We start from the raw sequence: 20,588 nt of genomic DNA, 5'->3' as shown, positions 1-20,588 counted from the left end.
ATCCTGAGAGGATCCGATCTAAATTCTCGCGAGAGTTGGGCCGCGCGGGAAGGTGAGGACACGGTCTGCCTGGAGCTGGCAGTCAGGCTCCGCTGCTGGTTGGTGTAACTTGGTGAGCAAGGGAGGATGAATACAGAAGAAGCCTCTTAGTACACTGGGCGCACAATGAGGGAGGAGGGCGGACACCGGGAAGGAGCGCTGAGGCGGAATGGCTCCCGCCATGAGGCGACCTGTCATATAACGGCTTTTATCCTGTTACCTCATACAATTAAGCCCGCTCCTGATTGGCTTCTTGGTTACCTCAGCTTGCTCCTGATTGGCTTCTTGGTTACCTCAGCTTGCTTCTGATTGGCTGCCAAGTTACCTCAGCTGTATGCAGCTTGGAGAGAATGGCGGCCATTCTACTTGTATTTGTGTGAGGGACGCCATCCCGACCCCCTCCAGTCCCTCTTATATTTACACCTAACCGGCCAGTCCGTCTTCCGGACTCATTTTATTAAGAGTTTATTTTTTATTTTTTTATTGTTAAAAAGGTATCCTGGTTATATTATTATCCCCTATCCTGTGGGAATGGATCAGGAGCCCCTACACCAGTCACGTCTATGTGGGGTCTGCAGACGGCGGAGGACAGCTCTCCACTATCTGCGGATCCGACCAGGGGCTGCAGGCAGTACGGGGCCCCCGTGATTGGTGGGGGTCCCAGCAGTAGGACCCGCACTGATCTGTTACCCCCTATTCTGTGGACAGGGTTGCTGTGGGCACAGTCCGCCCTTCACCCGCTGCTGTGGGCACAGTCCGCCCTTCACCCGCTGCTGTGGGCACAGTCCGCCCTTCACCCGCTGCTGTGGGCACAGTCCGCCCTTCACCCGCTGCTGTGGGCACAGTCCGCCCTTCACCCGCTGCTGTGGGCACAGTCCGCCCTTCACCCGCTGCTGTGGGCACAGTCCGCCCTTCACCCGCTGCTGTGGGCACAGTCCGCCCTTCACCCCAAATAATCTATGAATAAGGCTGGCTCCCAACAAATCACCGGTATCTTATTAATTCACCATTTATATAAACCTTCATTAAAATGTTATTAAAAAGTACATCAGATTATTAGACATTAATTGCTGACCCAGGTATAAATCATGCGGAGGTCGCGCATAAAAAATATAAAAATGGCCAAACGGTTTATTATGACTGTTTTTGGACGGTATCTTGTTTAATGGATGTTATTCTCCTTGTATAAATTACAGCAGCGGCCGTGGCCCATAGATCCATTTTCTGATATTACCTGTATCTGTGCATATGGGTTTTAATGGCTGCACTGGCCGGCACTGCTGGACATGAGCGGCGGAGTTAGGCCTCTTTCACACTTGCGTTGTTGGGATCCGGCATGCACTTCCGTTGCCGGAGGTGCCCGCCGGATCCGGAAAAACGCAAGTGTACTGAAAGCATTTGAAGACGGAACCGTCTTCCAAATGCTTTCAGTGTTACTATGGCAGCCAGGACGCTATTAAAGTCCTGGTTGCCATAGTAGGAGCGGGGGAGCAGTATACTTACAGTCCGTGCGGCTCCCCGGGCGCTCCAGAATGACGTCAGAGCGCCCCATGCGCATGGATGACGTGTCCATGCGATCACGTGATCCATGCGCTTGGGGCGCCCTGACGTCACTCTGGAGCGCCCGGGAAGCCGCACGGACGGTAAGTACACTGCTCCCCCGCTCCCCACTACACTTTACTATGGCTGCCAGGACTTTAGCGTCCCGGCAGCCATGGTAACCACTCTGAAAAACCTAAATGTCGGCTCCGGCAATGCGCCGAAACAACGTTTAGCTTAAGGCCGGATCTGGATCAATGCCTTCCAATGGGCATTAATTCCGGATCCGGCCTTGCGGCAAGTGTTCCGGATTTTTGGCCGGAGCAAAAAGCGCAGCATGCTGCGGTATTTTCTCCGGCCAACAAACGTTCCGTACCGGAACTGAAGACATCCTGATGCATCCTGAACGGATTACTCTCCATTCAGAATGCATTAGGATAATCCTGATCAGGATTCTTCCGGCATAGAGCCCCGACGACGGAACTCTATGCCGGAAGACAAGAACGCAGGTGTGAAAGAGCCCTTAGCGGTACACGTGCGCTGTGTCTCGATACTGTGTATTCACATTCAGCCGGATGGGTTTGTTTGGTTACTCACGACCACGTTGTTTTCTGTGGGGTTCGTGTCTCTCTTAGGCTACTTTCACACCGGCGTTTTTGGTTTCTGTTTCCGAGATCCGTTCAGGGCTCTCACCAGCGTCCAAAACGGATCAGTTTTGCCCTAATGGATTCTGAATGGAGAAGGATCCGCTCAGAAGGCGTCAGTTCTGTCTCCGTTCCGCTTTGGAGGCGGACACCAAAACGCTGCCTGCAGCCAAACGGATCCGTCCTGGCACACAATGTAAGTCAATGGGGACGGATCCGTCTTCTAATGTGCCAGATTGTCAGTGAAAATGGATCCGTCCCCCTGTTTTGTTGTTAAAGATAATACAAACAGATCCGTTCTGAACGGATCCAGGCGGTTGTGTCATCAGTGCGAAGTGTTCGCACCAAACACGAGTGTGAAAGTAGCCTTAGGTCGGGTCTACGTGGCTCACAGTCGGCTCCACTCTCCACCATCTCAGTACACGAGCGCACTCCTCTAAGGGTCCATTCACACGTCTGTAAAATGGATCCGCACTTCTGTTCCGCAAAAAATAGAACATGTCCTATTCTTGTCAACAATTGTGGACAAGAAAAAGCATTTTCTATGAGCGTGCCGGCGATATGCGGTCCGAAAAATGTTCAAATGAATATTCATTGGTTCAATAGTTCAAAACTACTGTGTGGGCCATTTATATGGATACACCTTAATAAAATGGGAATGGTTGGTGATATTAACTTCCTGTTTGTGGCACATTAGTATATGTGAGGGGGGAAACTTTTAAAGATGGGTGGTGACCATGGCGGCCATTTTGAAGTCGGCCATTTTGAATCCAACTTTTGTTTTTTCAATAGGAAGAGGGTCATGTGACACATCAAACTTATTGGGAATTTCACACGAAAAACAATGGTGTGCTTGGTTTTAACGAAACTTTATTCTTTCATGAGTTATTTACAAGTTTCTGACCACTTATAAAATGTGTTCAATGTGCTGCCCATTGTGTTGGATTGTCAATGCAACCCTCTTCTTCCACTCTTCACACACTGATAGCAACACCGCAGGAGAAATGCTAGCACAGGCTTCCAGCATCCGTAGTTTCAGGTGCTGCACATCTGCCTTCAGATGATACGAGATGTGCAGCACCTGAAACTACTGATACTGGAAGCCTGTGCTAGCATTTCTCCTGCGGTGTTGCTATCAGTGTGTGAAGAGTGGGAGAAGAGGGTTGCATTGACAATCCAACACAATGGGCAGCACATTGAACACATTTCATAAGTGGTCAGAAACTTGTAAATAACTCATGAAAGAATAAAGTTTTGTTAAAACCAAGCACACCATTGTTTTTCTTGTGAAATTCCCAATAAGTTTGATGTGTCACATGACCCTCTTCCTATTGAAAAAACAAAAGTTGGATTCAAAATGGCTGACTTCAAAATGGCCGCCATGGTCACCACCCATCTTTAAAAGTTTCCCCCCTCACATATACTAATGTGCCACAAACAGGAAGTTAATATCACCAACCATTCCCATTTTATTAAGGTGTATCCATATAAATGGCCCACCCTGTATACATTTGAACATCTACCACTGAGGAACAAACAAGATGGTTTCCAAACGCATCTGGTGAATGCCGACAGAAAGACCGTGTGGACGGAGACCTATTTTTTTAAAGTAATTGGAATATTATGAAGTGGACACTCGGTGCTTTGGGAGGATTTAGAGGAGTGCGCTCGTGTCCCGAGACGGTGGAGAGTGGAGCTGTAAAGCTGATCACAAGCCGACTGAACCACGTAGACACGACCGATGGACACGAAAGGTGGGGAATAGACACAGCGCACGTGTACCGCTAACTCCGCCGCTCATGTCCAGCAGTGCCGGCCAGTGCAGCCATTAAAACCCATATGCACAGATACAGGTAATATCAGAAAATAGATGTATGGGATTAGCTGTAATTTATACAAGGAGAATAATATCCATTAAACCAGATACCGTCCAGGAACAGTCATAACAAACCGTTTGGCCATTTTTTATGCGCGACCTCCGCATGATTTATACCTGGGTCAGCAATTAATGTCTAATAATCTGTATCTTTTAATAACATTTTAATGAAGGTTTATATAAATACCGGTGATTTGTTGGGAGCCTTATTAATGGATCATAACTAAATATAACCAGAAAACTCCTTTAATGGTTTTACGGGTGTTTTATTCCATAAGAGCAATCGGGAACATTTGCACTTTGTCCAAGACAATGGGCGGTCGTTATATTGATTACCTCAAGATCAAACCTCCCCCCCCCTCGATCAGCTCATGTGATCGCTGCGCACCGTTCCGCGTTTACCTGCTCGTCGTAGCGGCGGTGCGGTGTAATTACAGCCTCCTCTCCTATTCGGGTAAATGGGGCGAGCAGCTGGAATACACAGCATCGGCGGTGAACAGGATGCATCAATCACAGGAGCACCGTGACCCCTTAAACAGCCGATCGGGGGCTTTCAGGAGTTGGATCCCAACTAATCTGATATTGATGGCCTATCGTGAGGTCATCGGTATAACACTGCCCAACCCCTCTAAGGAGTCACCTGAATATGGAAGACATGATATGTGTTTGTTTTGGGAGCCGGCGTGTAATCAGTCACAGGCCACTATTGGGAGAGTACACCCCTGACAAAGTGTGAATATAGTGTCTTATACTGGATGCAATTGTAGCAAACCCTCAGTTCTGTACATTATTTATAATTGTGTTGATGTCTTCACAGGATAACATGGCGCACCTCAGAGGGTCCGGAGATTGCGATACGGTGTCCAAGAAATCTGTAAGTGTCGTCATCAGATGGGTTAGAATGGTTGTGTGCGCGTCCTGAGACCTCATCAGTCACCAGAGCCAGCAGACATCCAGGGGCCTCGTCCTCCTCCTCCCTGGAGTGGCACTGATGGCCGATCAATTCTTCTGAGCCATGCACCCCAGTCAAATCAGTGAGTGGTGGTGGTCTCAGCGCCCAGACCCCTACTCCTAACATGTTCTTCAGATTGTAAGCTCTTATGTTTACTGGGGTACTGCCTCCTGTAGAGTGTAAGATCTTATGGTCAGAGAGGTCCTCCCTTCTGTAGAGTAGATGATCTTATGGTCAGTGGGGTTCTCATTCTCTCCTGTAGAGTGCAAGCTCTTATGGTCAGTCGGGTCGCTCTCCCATTGGGAAAGTATACTTCTTGTAACCGTAGATCCACTCTTCTGTAGAGTGTAAGCTCTTATGCTCAACTGGGTCCTCTCCCTCCTGTAGAGTGTCAGCTGTTTTGGTCAATAGGGTCTTTTGTCCTGTAGAGGGTAAGCTCTTATGGTCACAAGAGGACTTCTCTGCTTTAGAATATAAGCTGCGGTGGTCAGTGTGATCCTCCTCCTGTAGAGGGTAAGCTCTTATGGTCTCTAATTGTAGAGCTTATGGTCAGCAGGGTCCTCTCTCCTGTAGAGTGCAAGCTCTTGTGGTCAGTATAAGCTGCAGTGGTCAGTATAATCCTCCTCGTAGACAGTCAGCCCAGCCATATGCGCATTGTCCTGGCGGTACGTCACCGTTACCAGTTACTTCATTAGTTTTTTATATCTTGTTTGACAGTTTTAGATGAAGCCGTGTGCAGGAGATTCCAGCCTGTCATGGCAGCCAGAGGTTGATCGCACCTTTTTTCTTTGCAGGATGCCACCGCTCTTCATAACAAGGAACCGAGGCTGAGAATTCCCTCTCGAAATTTTCTTTCAATTGGTGATGAATTTTTCAGATCTATAAAAGAAGTGAAACGACCTCCTACCTGCGCCAACTGTGGTTTAACTGGTAAGACTTCTCCCTGCGGTGTGACCTTACCATGTCATGTGTGTGCACCTGCTAGCGCTCTTTAGAAGGGGGGTTTATTAGCTCTGCTTCATAGGGATGTGATCAGTGACTCCATCTGAACTGTCACTAATCCACAATAACTTCTACTCCTTTGCCATGATTTATACTGCAGCTTTTCTCCATAACAGTGCTGCTATGATCATTGTCTCCTATTCCACAGCATTATTTACTGGAAGCTGAGGTGTTGTAAAATCAATCTGCTATTTCACCTGAGGTCCCTGCTGCTTTGTCCCTTTTTCATTCCTTTACACTGCATCTCTGATCCATTGTGATGCAGCTATGATTATGGACTACTTTGCATAGTTTCTCAAAGACTACTTTTCACATTTGCGTTTCTTGCGGATCCGTCATGGATCTGCAAAAACGTTTCCGTTATCATAAAACAACCGCATGCATCCGTCATGAACGGATCCGGTTGTATTATGTCTTCTATAGCCATGACGGGTCCGTCTTGGACACCATTGAAAGTCAATGGTGGACGGATCCGATTTCTATTGTCAGAGAAAATGGATCCGTCCCCGTTGACTTACATTGTGTGCCAAGACGGATCCTTCTTGCTCCACACCACATGGAGGACAGAAAAACGCTGCTTGCAGCATTATTCTGTCCGCGAGCGGAGCGCATCCAAACGGAAGGCAATGCATTTTGGTTCATTCCTTTTCGTTCAATGAATGGGGACAAAACGGAAGTGTTTTGTTCCGCTTTTGAAATCGGATGACTGATCTCAATAGTGGAATTGAAAGCGCTAATGTGAAAGTAGCCTAATCTGAACTCTACATTCTGCTGCTGCATCTTTTCCCTATGCTTTACACTGCAGCTTTGTCCACATTGTAAATGCACTGCACTGAGTCATTTCAGCATGGACAGAGTTTTCTCATTGGGAGACACAGGACCGTGGGTATAGCTGCTTGCTGCCACTAGGAGGTAGGGGAAACAGAGGCGCCTAGCCCCTCTGTCTACCCCGGGAGCTAGACCAGTGTCTGATTCCCTCACCGCTCGCCCTCCCCAAGAAGCAAAAGTGGACCAGGGCAGCCCAGCTCCCCGCCAGCTAAAGGGTCACCTGAATCCAGCGAGACCCTCCGCCATTCCAGTCTCCTGCCACTTCGGTGCCAGCTGCTGAAGGGGTGAAGAGTATGAAGATGGAGTAAGTACTCCGGATTGGGTGAGTATTCTCAGCTCTTACACCCCAGCCCCCCACCCCCCTCCCTCCTTGGTCACCTCGGGCTAAAATGGAGGATATTTTCTGGGTGGGCCCCCACTTTACCTCAGCCACCCAATGTACGTTTTTGGGCCTCTGTCTATGTCTGGGGGCCCGGGTTCCCCTTAGGCCCTGCGGCCTGCACCTATTCTTCCCGGCCAGCGGGGTGGGCTCCCGCGGCCGGTGACTGCAGGGCACATTCCGGGTTCCTCACGTTATCCAGCCCGTGTGGTAGGCACCCGCGGCCGGTATGCAGCCAGCAGAACACCGTAAAAAGCGCCGCTCCGGTCTCCGCTCCAGAAATTTAGGCCCCGGCTTCACTTCGGGCCTACCTGTACTCGGCCTGCAACATTTCCTTGTGGCCCACGGGCTGGGCACCCGCGGCTGGTGGACGCAAGCTGGCACATCCCGCACACCGATCCAAGTCGCTGGCCGACAGCGCTTCCCGGTTGCCCGTGCACCAAACTTTATGCCACGGCTTTGCCGCCTACTTTCACTCCAGGTATGGAGGGGGCGGGTTCATCCCTCAAGTGCGAATTCTTCCCGCCTAGCGGTTCCCTTCCCCCAGGAGCCCGTGCCGCGGGGCTCTGCCCCTGGTACTCAAGACAGGCTTAACCCTTCGTGGTCAACCAACTCTTTACAGCCGGCATCGGCTTATCCAGTGTTTCCATTTCACCACCATGACGGCCCAGAGAGATTGACCCCTGACCTTTGTAGGGGCAGGAACAGAGAGGTTTAAAAGGACCCCTCCCACCACCATTCACCAGTGTGTTCCTGCCCCTATAGCAGCCAGGACAGAGAAAAGTCCTCTCTGGCTTCAGGGAGGTGAAGTGGACCTCGTTTTTTTTTTTTTTTTTTTTAAGATACCTGGGTGACCGCATCGGCGGTCCTTGTGGCCTCCCTTACGGGTCCATCATCCAGAAAAGCGTCCCCTGCTCTCCGGCGGACTAGTTCTAAAGCTGGCAGGTCGACGCCGGGGTCACGCTCCCTGCTGAGGGAAGCCTGCCCTGAGCTGCCGCAGGTCGCCTACCTCCCTGTGGGGGAGCCGACCGGAAGGACGTTCTGCGCAGTCACACGCGTCTGACGTCACTTCCGGGTTGCTGGCGAAACCCGGAAGTGGACGAGGCCTCTATAATAAAATGCTCCCAGCACTCTTCCACGCTGCGCTCTCTGCATCGCTCGCTGAACGGACATGTCGGACCAGGAGAAGGAGACGCAGCTGAAGGAGCAGACCGCCCCTGCGCCAAACTAACTTTAAAAAAGTCAAAGAAGACCGCCAGATGCATCCAGTGCTCCGTCCGGCTTCCTGATGACTATACTAAAAAACTTTGCATGGATTGCATTGCCAAATTAGTGAGCGAGGAACAGCCCTCAATTATGCAGGAGTTCAGATCCATGATTCAGGAGGAGGTTAAGTCTTCCCTGGCCTCCCTCCGTGAGGATATCCGGGGGTCTCGCCCACCTAAATGGCCCAGGTTGGCGGATATTTCTGACTCCGAAGATTTAGAGGACGATGCCTCATCCTCTAAAAAAAGAGGCCGACGACCCCCTATCTGAGGGTGAGATCGTCGAGAACACTAAGAAATATTTCTTTACCCCCAGTGAGATGAGTGACCTTTTAAAGGCTGTCAGGGATACCATGGGGGTGGAGGACATCCAGCGACCCCATACGGTTCAGGAGGAGATGTTTGGTGGATTGAAGGTCAAACGCTCCAGGGTCTTCCCCATAAATGAAAACATTAAGGAAATGGTGATGGATGAATGGGCCCATCCTGAAAAGAAACTGGGAATTTCCAAGGAGTTCAGGAACCGCCTTGTGTTTGACCCATCAGATTCTAAGATTTTTTTGACGAGGTCCCTAGAATTGACGTCCAGGTGGCCAAGGTCAATAAAAAACCTCACTTCCATTTGAGGACTCCTGTCAGTTAAGGGACACTATGGAAAGGAAAGCTGACAGTTTATTAAAAAAGTCTTGGGAGGCAGCCATGTTTAGTGTTAAGACTTCAGGCTACTTCAGTCGCCAGGTCTATGTACGTGTGGCTGAATGAATTAGAAAGTCATCTAGTTAACAAGACATCTAGGGACCAGATACTCGATACTATTCCCCTACTAAAATCCGCCACAGGTTTTCTAGCGGACTCCTTTGCAGAGACAATTAGGCTTTGTCCAATGCTGCCTGGCGGGCACTTTGGATGAAATCTTGGTCGGGCGACATCTCTTCCAAGATGAAGTTATGTTCTATTGCCTTCTCAGGGGAATACGTGTTTGGTCCCGTACTGGACAAGATCCTTGAGAAGGCTATGGATAAAAAGAAAGTGTTCCCTGAAGAGAAGACCGCTAAAAAGAAAACTTTCTTTCGTAGTCAATTTTCCCAAAATAGCTCCTTTCGTGGTAAAGGTAAATCCGGACGTTGGAGTTACCCAAAAGGGGGGAGGGGTAGAGGATTCCTCCTTAATCCCCAAAACAAGGGAGGTGAGAAGCAGTGACGCCAGGATAGGGGGAAGACTATCCCAGTTTTTTGCTCAGTGGCAGCAGACTTCTCCCAGCCTCTGGGCTCAATCTTGTCAGAAACGGATACAGGATAGTTACCCCCCCCCCCCCCCCCCCCTCAAATGTGTTTCTGATTTCTCACCACCCTTTTCAGCACAGCTAGATCTGGAGGGAGGTTCAGAATCTACGGGATTTGGGAGTAGTGATTCCTGTCTCGAGCTTCAACGGGGGCAGGGTTTTTACTCCAACCTTTTCTTAGTAAAGAAACCGGGGGGGGGGGGGGGGGGTTCTTTCCGTATGATCATAAACCTCAAGAGGCTAAACAAATTTGTTATCTACAAAAAATTCAAGATGAAATCTCTAAATTCCACCATTCCTTTAATTCAGAAAGATGCGTCCCTCTGTACAATCGACTTAAAGGACGCATACTATCATGTTCCTATTCACTCCCAGTCTCAAAGGTTCCTGCGGTTTGCAATAAGGGATCACAGAGGGTCTGTTCACCACTTCCAGTTCGTGGCTCTCCCCTTCGGGCTGGCCTCAGCCCCAAGGATTTTCACGAAGCTGGTGGTAGAGATGGTCGCCTCACTGAGGTCTCGGGGTGTGACGGTCTTTCCTTACCTAGACTACTTTCTACTGATTTCCAACTCTGTAGATCAGTCTATAGCAGACCGAGACATCTTCTGCTCCCTTTTGACATCTCTAGGTTGGGTGATAAACCTAAAAAAGTCATCCCTAGTTCCAAATACCAGGGTAAAATTCCTGGGGGTTCTGTTAGATTCGGGAAAACAAACAACCTTTCTTCCAGCAGAAAGAATTCAGAACCTGCAGTCAGCGATCAGGGCCTTCCTGGGACGTCGCTCCTTCTCATGCAGAGAAGCGATGAGTCTCTTAGGTCAGATGACAGCCTGCATAGTAGCAGTCCCTTGGTGCCAGGCCCATTACAGAGCCCTTCAGTCCTGGCTTCTAAGGAAGTGGGACAAAAATCTATCCTCTTTGGACAGGAAAATCCTGATCCCGGGCCACATAAAATCCTCGGTCCGGTGGTGGCTTCAAACGAAAAACTTAACGAAGGGCATGGTCTGGTTCAGAACCCCAGCAGTGCTTGTTCATATCGATGCCAGCGTAAAGGGGTGGGGCGCAATTTTTTCCCCCGATCTCTACCAGGGAGACTGGCCTCAAAATATTGCAGCTCAGTCTTCAAACTACAGGGAGCTCAGGGCAGTTTGGGAGACAATACAAGTAGCCGCTCCAAAATTAAGAAACCAACATATAAAGGTCTATTCAGACCATGTAACGACTGTGTCCTACCTCAAACATCAGGGGGGCACTCGGTCTCAGAAACTAGAAGGTCTGTCCAAAAAAAACTTCCTCTGGGGGGAAAAGAATGTAAAGTCGATATCTGCAATTCATTTAAAAGGAAGCCTAAACTGTGCAGCGGATTTCCTCAGCAGGACTACCATAGACCAGGGGGAATGGTCTTTAAACAGGGACGTCTTCAATCTGATTGTCCAGAGGTGGGGCCTCCCTCTGGTAGACCTATTTGCTACAAGAATAAACGCAAAGGTATCAACCCTTTTGCTCCCTAAACCCAAGGGACAGGCCCCTAGCGATCGACGCCTTCTCCCTACACTGGAACTGGGACATTGCATATGCCTTCCCTCCGTTCCCATTAATCCCAAAAGTTCTCCAAAAAATCATCAGGGACAGAGCCAGAGTAATCTTGGTCACTCTGTACTGGCCCAAGAGGAGCTGGTTCTCGATTCTAACCAAACTCTCCCAACAGGAAGCTTTTATTCTCCCAAAGAGAAAGGATATCCTGATCCAGGGGCCGGTTCTCCATCCCCATCCGGAAATCTTCAATCTCTCGGCTTGGATCCTGAGTCCAACCTTCTAAGACATAGAGGTCTCTCTGAAGGGGTTATTTCTACCTTGAAGGCCAGCAGAAAGAAGGTGACAAACACCATTTATTTTAAAATCTGGAAGAAATTCTGTACCTGGTCAGGCGACGAAGCCCCAAACCAAACCGAATATACAGAAGATTTTGGATTTCCTGCAGAAGGGCCTCGAGTCTGGGTTAAGTCCTTCTACCCTTAGAGTCCAGGTCTCAGCACTTAGTGCATATTTTGATTCCGAATTAGCCAGCCATAGATGGATCCAAAGATTCCTGAGATCTGCAGCCAGACTAAGACCTTCTCTCAAATCAAAGGTGCCTACCTGGGACTTAAACACTGTCCTTAACGGACTCACAGGTCCGCCTTACGAACCCTTGGACTCAAGTTCTCTGAAACATCTTTCTCAGAAGGCGGTTTTTCTTATTGCTATAACATCAGCAAAAAGATTGAGCGAGATCCAAGCATTGTCAATAAGACAACCATACCTCACAATACAGGAGGATCGTGTCACCTTGAGGCTAGACCCGACGTTTTTGCCAAAAGTAGTAACAGACTTCCATAGGATCCAGGAGATCATTCTTCCCTCCTTCTGTGAAAACCCTAAGAATTCTGGAGAAGAACGTTTCCATACCCTGGACGTTAAACGAACAGTGCTAAAATACCTAGAGGTCACAAGAGACCTGAGGAAGGTGGACAACTTACTAGTGCTCTTCTGTGGTAAAAATAAGGGGAAGGCAGCTTCCAGATCTACCATTGCCTGATGGGTAAAACAGACTATTACAGACTGCTACAAGAACGAAGGCATCAGTTGTCCAGAGGTCATTCGGGCTCCCTCTACGAGAGCCATGTCGGCCTCTTTTGCTGAAAGGGCAGGAGCTTCCCTAGATCAAATATGCCGGGCTGCAACCTGGTCTAGTGTAAACACCTTCATTAAACATTATAGACTTGACTTATCCAGGTCCTCAGACCTGGCTTTTGGTCGCAAGGTCCTACAGGCCGTTGCCCCACCCTAAGACGTATATAATTTATGTCTCTCTGGGCCGTCATGGTGGTGAAGTGAAAAGCCGGAATTAGACTTACCGGTAATTCATTTTCCACGAATCCACCATGACGGCATGAAATCCCACCCCAAAAATAAATTTTTACTCCAATAATTTGGTATGACTTAATAACAAGTAAAACAACAAAACACTTTGTTGTTTCACTTGTTAACCGGTGATTGTGGCACTATAATCGGGAACTCACTGGTGAATGGTGGTGGGAGGGGTCTTTTTAAACCTATCTCTCTTCCTGCCCCTACAGAGGTCAGGGGTCAATCTCTCTGGGCCGTCATGGTGGATTAGTGGAAAATGAATTACCGGTAAGTCTAATTCCGGCTTTTCTCTCTGCAGGCCACGTACCTTAATTTTAAGGGATTTAACCCCTTCCTGCCTCTTGTACATTCGGCGGGGGCATCACAGGTAGTCCTGCCCCCCTCACCCTGACTGTGTAGTACCAGACTAGGCCTGTGTCCCATCCCATACAGTGGAGGATCTCTCCCAGTTTCCCAATCCGCCATTCGGGGCCATTTGGTTGATATGTCACCACCTGCGCAATCCAATAAAGGACCTCCTTAAAGCTCCCAATCCACCCTCCGGGGTCGTTTGGTTGATAAAGCACCGCCTGCGCAATACAGTGAAGGACCTCTGGGAATTTCCAATCCACCCTCATGGGTCATTTGGTTCATTAAGCACCGCCTGCGCAATCCGGTGACTGGTCCCGTACAAGTTCCTATTCACCCCCTGGGTAGTATGATTGTTATACCGCCAAAGGCGCAGCCTGCAACTGCCATGGGCTGAATGCTGAGAGGTAGAACTGTGCACGAGCAGGACATATTTCCTCCTTGTTCTCATCTGCACCTCCACCCTTCCTCCCTAGGGTCGCGTTCGGAACCCTCCCTTCCTGGAGTCCCTTCGGACTCTGACATGACTCCGGTTCAGTCCTCAAAGATTGCGTCCATGCTAGCCAGCAGTACTTGTTGTATGCATTACCCCCTTTTTAGGTGGAATTTGCACTACTACTGAATACAGTACTTACCTCCTTCCATAGGTGGGCTAACTGCACTAGCACTGGTCTCAGTGCCAGCCATAGGCGTTCCCCCTTCCGTAGGTGGCGGAATTGCAGTTCCACTGGGTACAGTACTGTCCGTATGCATTAGCCTCTTCCATAGGTGGCGTTATGGCATTATCACTGGTTGCAGTGTTTACTGTATGCATTACCCCTTACATAGGTGGAGGAATTGCACTTCCCACCGGGTACAGTTCTAGTCATGTGCAGTACCCCCTTTCATAAGGGGCGTAATCTCTCTACCATTGGATTCAGTTCCTGCCGTGTGCATTTCCCCCTTCCATGGGAGATGCAGGGCTCCAGATGGCGACCAAAATGGTCGCCAATGTGACTTAGAATTTACAAATGGCGACAAGACTTTTTAGTCTTGTCGGCATTTGCGACTAGACCCGCCGCCGCAGCTCTGCAGTTGAATACAGCGGCGGGCACAGGAGCTGATAGTTCTCTTCCCCCGCCGCTGATGTTCTTAGCAGCGCAGTGAAGGATTCTCTCCCTCCCCCCCCTGTGCTGCCAGAGAAGAGAGATGGGAGGAGGAGGGGAGGGGCTGTGGCCACTGCGCCACCAATGAAGATAACTGACCTGTAATACAAATACAGGAGGCGGGTGCGGTACTGCCGCTAATCGCAGCTCCCTGTCAGAGGTCGGGTGCCGGCTATTTGATTCCGGCACCCGCCTCCTGTATTTGTATTAACAGGTCAGTTATCTTCATTGGTGGCGCAGTGCGTCCCCCCCCAACCCCCCCCCCCCCCCGCCAAAAAAAAAAAACAAACAAAAAAACACCAGTATAATAAACATTGGTGGTGCAGTGCCAATGAGGGTTAAAAAAATAAAATTGCCTCACCTCCTCCAATTGATCGCGTAGCTGCCGGTCTCCTGTTCTTTCTTCAGGACCTGTTGAAGGACCTGTGGTGACATCACTGTGCTCATCACATGGTCCATTACCATGGTGATGGATCATGTGATGTACCATGTGATGAGCACAGTGATGTCACCACAGGTCCTGAAGAAAGAACAGGAGACCGGCAGCTATGCGATCAATTGGAGGAGGTGAGTTCATTTATTTATTTTTTAACCCTCAATTGACCTTCTACTAAGCATACTGTATTAAAGAGTACTATTTTCCCTTTATAACCATATTATAAGGGAAAATAACAGTGAATAGACTTCATCCTAACAACCATGCGTGAAAATCGCACTGCATCCGCACTTGCTTGTGGATGCTTGCGATTTTCACGCAGCCCCATTAACTTCTATGGGGCCTGCGTTGCGTGAAACGCACAACATAGAGCATGCTTTAAATTTTCACGCAACGCACAAGTGATGCGTGAAAATCACTACTGGGAACACTCAGAAGTGAATGGGTCCGGATTCAGTGCGGGTGCAATGCGTTCACCTCACGCATTGCACCCGCGCAGAAATCTCGCCCCTTGTGAAGGGCCTAAAGGTGAATAGGACAAGGGCTAATAGTAAGTAAAAAAAAAAAAACGCAAACATTAAGGCTACTTTCACCTTTGCGTCAGCGTGATCCGGCGATCCGCCGATCTGGATGTGATTGAAAGCATTTGTGAGACTCATCCGGATGCGGATCCATCGCATGAATGCCGGATCTGGCACTAATACATTCCTATGGGGAAAAATGCCAGATCCGGCATTCAGGCGTCTTCAGTTTTTTTCGCCGGAGATAAAACCGTAGCATGCTACGGTTTTATCTCCGTCCTGATCAGTCAAAATGACTGAACTGAAGACATCCTGATGCGTCCTGAACGGATTACTCTCCATTCAGAATGCATTAGGAAATGCCTGATTCCGGTATAGAGCCCCTGTGACAGAACTCTATGCCGGAAATGAAAAACGCTAGTGTGAAAGTACCCTAAAATATTAAGTTTAAATCCCCCCCCCCTTTCCCAATTTTACATATAAAATATATAAAAAATAAATAAACATATTACATAGCGCTGCGTCCGAAAAGTCCAAACTATTAAATTATAAAAAAATATCTCCTATGCAGTGAGCGCCGTAACAGAAATAAAAACAATGCGATTCGCCATTTTTTAGTCACCTTGTCACCCCAAAAAATAGGATAGGACTGCTCTATTATGGGCCGAACTGCGAAATGCACGCTGCTTTTTTTTTTTTTCTGTGGTATTGAGTATCGCAATACTTTTTTATGGTGACTAAAGCTAATCAAAATTTTGGTATCGAAGCAACCCTACGCCGATCTGATCGGCGTAGCGTTGTCACGATACCAAAATTTTGATTTGATTTGGCTCCTAAATTTTTCAGTTCAGGAGCCAATGGCTACTAGGTATTTTTTTTAGTCTGGAGTACTGAGATGTACTTGCATTACCTCGGGATACTGTACTGGCCGTATATGTTTCTCCCCTTCATAGGTGGAGTAATTGCACTACCACTGAGTGCAGTGCTTACCGTAGGCATTACCCCCCTCCATAGGTGGGGTAATTACACTACCGTTGGATACGGTTCTGATTATCGCGCTACCCCTATTCTTAACCGGAGGATTGCACTACCACTGAATGCTTTTCCATCAGTCGTTTGCCTTCACCAAGCTTCCTGTGGCATTACCCCCTTCTACAAGTGATCTGTTAACGGGGGAATCGCTAAGCATCTTTGCATGCTATAATTCTAATACGCCATGACACTAGATGTCTTGGCTTCCTTCACAGGTGGGCCGTGGCAACAGTCGGTACCCGCTGGTGCCTTGTACTCTTCATCTAATGGTATATGGATACTGTGGCCACTTCCATATGGTTTCCTTCTTTTCTTCCGGTACTGGTTGGGGGCGCAAATGTCTACCTTTTTTCTCTCAGGGGGGGTCTCCCACCAACACTTGTGTGTTGGAGACCCCCCCCCCCCCCCATCCCCATGGGCCTCCACCATTCAGGTCGGTCATGGTATTAGTCCTCGACAACGTGTAGTGTGCACACCATTACACAGAATGTTGTGTTTACGATTCAGCGAGCCGAATGTTGCACTGACTCTGTATTCTTAGTCCACCACTCTTCCTTATCTAGGTGAGGGTGTTTTGCTGGCACTCTGCAGTGGCCACTACACTCTAGGGTCCCCCCTCAGGTAGGGGTTTTCCCTGGCACTGCTTCGGCGGTTGCTCCTTTTCAGCGCCTTTTGTGTTTAGGGTTAGCTTTGCTTAACTGGGACAGCATGGTATCATGGATTCTACTGGATGTCCTCAGGCCTCCCCCTCATTTTTACGTTGGCGGAGCATGCTGTAGCTCCTACTGTACAAGGGGTATTTGCGTCACCAGTACATGCTAGGGTTCTTACTGCACAGCCCCTTCATCAGGTGACGGCTTCTTCTAACACTGGAATCAGTGGCCTCTACGGTGTGGCCTCAGCGGGAGTATGGCGTTAGCATTACGCTTGTGGCTTCCCTTGTATGGCCTCCTCCTCAGGCCTAGTATTGCATTACCAGTAGATTCGGTAGAGCGCCAGTCTCAGATGGGAATGAGCTTTAGCCCTGGCCTCTTGCTAGTTTACACTACCGATAATTGACCGTTGCTCGGACAACTGTTGTCCTTCTGTCGTCAACTTGGGCTTTGCGATGGGGTAATTGCTATAGCTGATCAGCACCTGCCTTTGGGTGCGCTTTACTGGGTAGCTTAGTCCCTGCGGCCCTCGTCTATCACTAAAATGCCGTTATAATCAGGACTTGGGTGCTAATAGTTGATCCCGTGTCACCATCGTTGCTACCTTTCTTCAGATATGAGTAATGTCTACGTCACCTCAAGCCTTTCACTGCTCATTCTGGGGGTGGACTACGAGTTTCTCCACGCCGAGCAGAGCAGGTGTCTTCACGCTTTGCCACCGCTGATGGGGGGTTTCGTTCCTGGAACGGAACACCCTTTTCTTTTCCTCTCCCTCCTCCAGCTGGATAGCTGATCACCTTCCCCTTCGATCTAGCTGACCAGTAGCCATGGGTTGTACTGCTCTGGAATCCCATCTCAATTTTTTTTTTTCACGTGACCAGGGTTCCTCAAGTATTTCTCTCATCTTGGTCCTACTCATCAGCCCTTCCAGGTTGCCACATTGTCAATATGTGGTCACTGACGGGGCTTCCCATCACCGGTGATGCTCACATCGGCATGACTTCTACTTTTCTCCGAGGTATTGGTTCTTTGGGCATGCCTGGCTCAGGCGTTTATGTCTCTATGGTTTCTTAAGCAGCTTCCCTCGCTAGAAGTCTCACCACAAGCCTCTTCAGCTCTAGAGGCATTGGTCTACCAATTTACCGCTTCCTAGGGGGCCTTCTTTTGACCAGAGGAGGATCCTGCGGACCTGGATTTTTGTTTCTGCTTCCACAGTTGCGGCCAGGAGCCGGCTTTGTCCAAACGACCTGCAGGTCGTTTGGTGGCGTTTCAGTGAGAAACGGGTCCTCCCTCTGGGACGTCTTCTCTTTTTTATTTCTATGAAGGCGGCATTCCGGGTGGCGGGATCATCCACCCGGCGTATTTTGGAGTTGATGATAGCACCTTCTTGTACGTATTTTTTTTTTTTCTTTTGTCATGAACATAAGGCAGAGCACCACCCAGTATCTTCCTTTTTTTGCAGAAAATAGTCGCCGCCTTTCCACATCATCAGACATGGGTTTCTCTCCTTTCTCCCTCGCATTAGAGAGTGGGCTCTCCATCAGCCATGTGATTTGGCCTCTGAGGTTTGTTTGTCCATGTCTAGCGCTTACCGCCATTAGGACTTTTACCTGGTTTTTCCTAGAGGTCCTTGTAAAAGCTTGGTGGCCTCCAAAGCTATGTTTTCCCGGTATATCTGTTGGACAGTTGCTCGGGCATTCCGCTCCCATTGTAAGGCACCACCCAGCAGAGTTATGGCCCACCCGACCAACGGTCAGTGCTTCTCGGGTTTATCTCCTCCATGCACCAGCTTTCCAGTTGTAGAAGGCAATATCTTGGTCTTCCGGGCACACGTTCACCAGTTTTACCGGGTGCCTTCCTAGGCATCGGTGGATGCTGCTCCGGACAGCAAGGTCTTGCAGGCAGCAGCGGATTACGCATCCTCGAGGGCGTTTTCTCCATGGGCGTGTGATTTGTTTCCTTCCCCGTGGACTGCTTTATCACGTCCCACGGTCCTGTGACCCCCAATGATACGAGTGAGAAAACGAGATTTTTGTGAACTCACCTGTAAAATCTCTTTCTCGCTTAGTTCATTGGGGGACACGGCTCCCACCCAGTAATTTCTGTTTGCTGCCAATTATGGCGGTTGGTGGACCAGTATGGTCCTCAGTTCTGGTTCAATCCGACTGGCATTTGTCAGTTATTGGTTGTTTACTGTATGGTTTGGGCACAAACTGATATGCTCTCTCCAGACGGGAGGGGGTATAGCCGGCAGGGGAGGAGTTATCACTTTTCAGCCTCGTGTCGCCTCCTAGTGGCAGCAAGCAGCTATACCCACGGTCCTGTGGCACTAAGCGAGAAAGAGATTTTACAGGTGAGTTCACAAAATTTTCGTTTTTGTAAACTACCGACAAACTGTGATTAAGGCCTCATTCGGACAGCCGTAGTGTTTTGCGGATCCGCAAAACACGGATACATGCTGCATGCGTTCCGCAATTTGCGGGCTGCGCATTGCCGCAACCATAATAGAAAATGACAAGAATAGGACATGCTCTATCCTTTCCGTGGAATGGAGCCACAAATGCGGACAGCACACGGTGCATCTTTTGCAGCCCTATTGAAATGAATGGGTCTGCACCCTTTCCGCAAAATTGCAAAACTGATACGGACTCATTCATCCCGGCTTCTGAATGAGCACTTATAGTAAAACTGCTGTTCCATAGAATTGGATGAATGAGCCACATTAAGGCTCAAATCACACAGCAATTACCCAATCCTGTACCAAAAATTTGAGTGATGCTCCGTTCTCCATTTTTTTCACAGAAGCCACAATGCTGGGTCAGGTCCGTAAACTGCAGCGCCTCAAACAAAATCTGCTGTGAAAGCTGCAACGCAGATGTGAACACAGCCCAAAAGAGCAAAATACACAAGTCTTAACTGACAATGTGTGTGAATGCAACCTAAGTAGAGACCCTAGCTATATGTGGGGTCTGGCGTGTGACAGTGGGGGTCTGCAGCAGCTTATTCCCTTTTTCTCATTGTAAAGACACAGATACTAAGCAGAGACCAGTGTGCATGTGTTTGCTCGGATGACTGCTGTCTAAGATGTATGGACAACTTTAGGAGCCATTAAGATGGAGTATTTTACATAGTAACATAGTTTATAAGGCTGAAAAAAGACATTTGTCCATCCAGTTCGGCCGGTTCCTGCAAGTTGATCCAGAGGACGGCAAAAAAAAAACTGAGGTAGAAGCCAATTTTCCTCACTTTGGAGTCGGGAAGGAATTTTTTTATTCCCCTAATCAGACATCAGAATAACTCCCTGGATCAACGACCCCTCTCTAGTAGCTATAGCCTGTAATATTATTACACTCCAGAAACACATCCAGGCCCCTCTTAAACTCCTTTATTGTACTCACCATCACCACCTCCTCAGGCAGAGAGTTCCATAGTCTCACTGCTCTTACCGTAAAGAATCCTCTTCTATGTTTGTGTACAAACCTTCTTTCCTCCAGACGCAGAGGATGTCCCCTCGTCACAGTCACAGTCCTGGGGATAAATAGATGATGGGAGTGATATCTGTACTAACCCCTGATATATTTATACATAGTAATTAGATCTCCCCTCAGTCGTCTTTTTTCTAAAGTGAATAACCCTAATGTTGATAATCTTTCAGGGTACTGTAGTTGCCCCATTCCAGTTATTACTTTAGTTGCCCTCCTCTGGACCCTCTCCAGCTCTGCTATGTCTGCCTTGTT

The 20,588-nt window shown here is 48.8% G+C and overlaps 1 protein-coding gene across 1 annotated transcript in view; it reads left to right on the top strand.

Annotated features, from left to right (window-relative positions):
• The first annotated feature begins 4,918 nt into the window (after nt 1-4,918).
• Nucleotides 4,919-20,588, top strand: part of TDRD1 (tudor domain containing 1) — a 90,467-nt gene continuing 74,797 nt past the window's right edge. The window contains exons 1-2 of the mRNA XM_040435198.1: nt 4,919-4,972; nt 5,845-5,980. Of these exons, the coding sequence (XP_040291132.1) occupies nt 4,922-4,972; nt 5,845-5,980 (187 nt within the window). The 5' untranslated portion in view covers nt 4,919-4,921. The remainder of the gene's footprint in view (nt 4,973-5,844; nt 5,981-20,588) is intronic.

The sequence above is a fragment of the Bufo bufo genome, chromosome 6 (genome assembly GCF_905171765.1).
Source record: "Bufo bufo chromosome 6, aBufBuf1.1, whole genome shotgun sequence".
Lineage (NCBI taxonomy): Eukaryota > Metazoa > Chordata > Amphibia > Anura > Bufonidae > Bufo > Bufo bufo.
The sequence above is the reverse complement of the archived record's forward strand: the minus strand, read 5'-3'. Positions and strand labels throughout refer to the sequence as shown.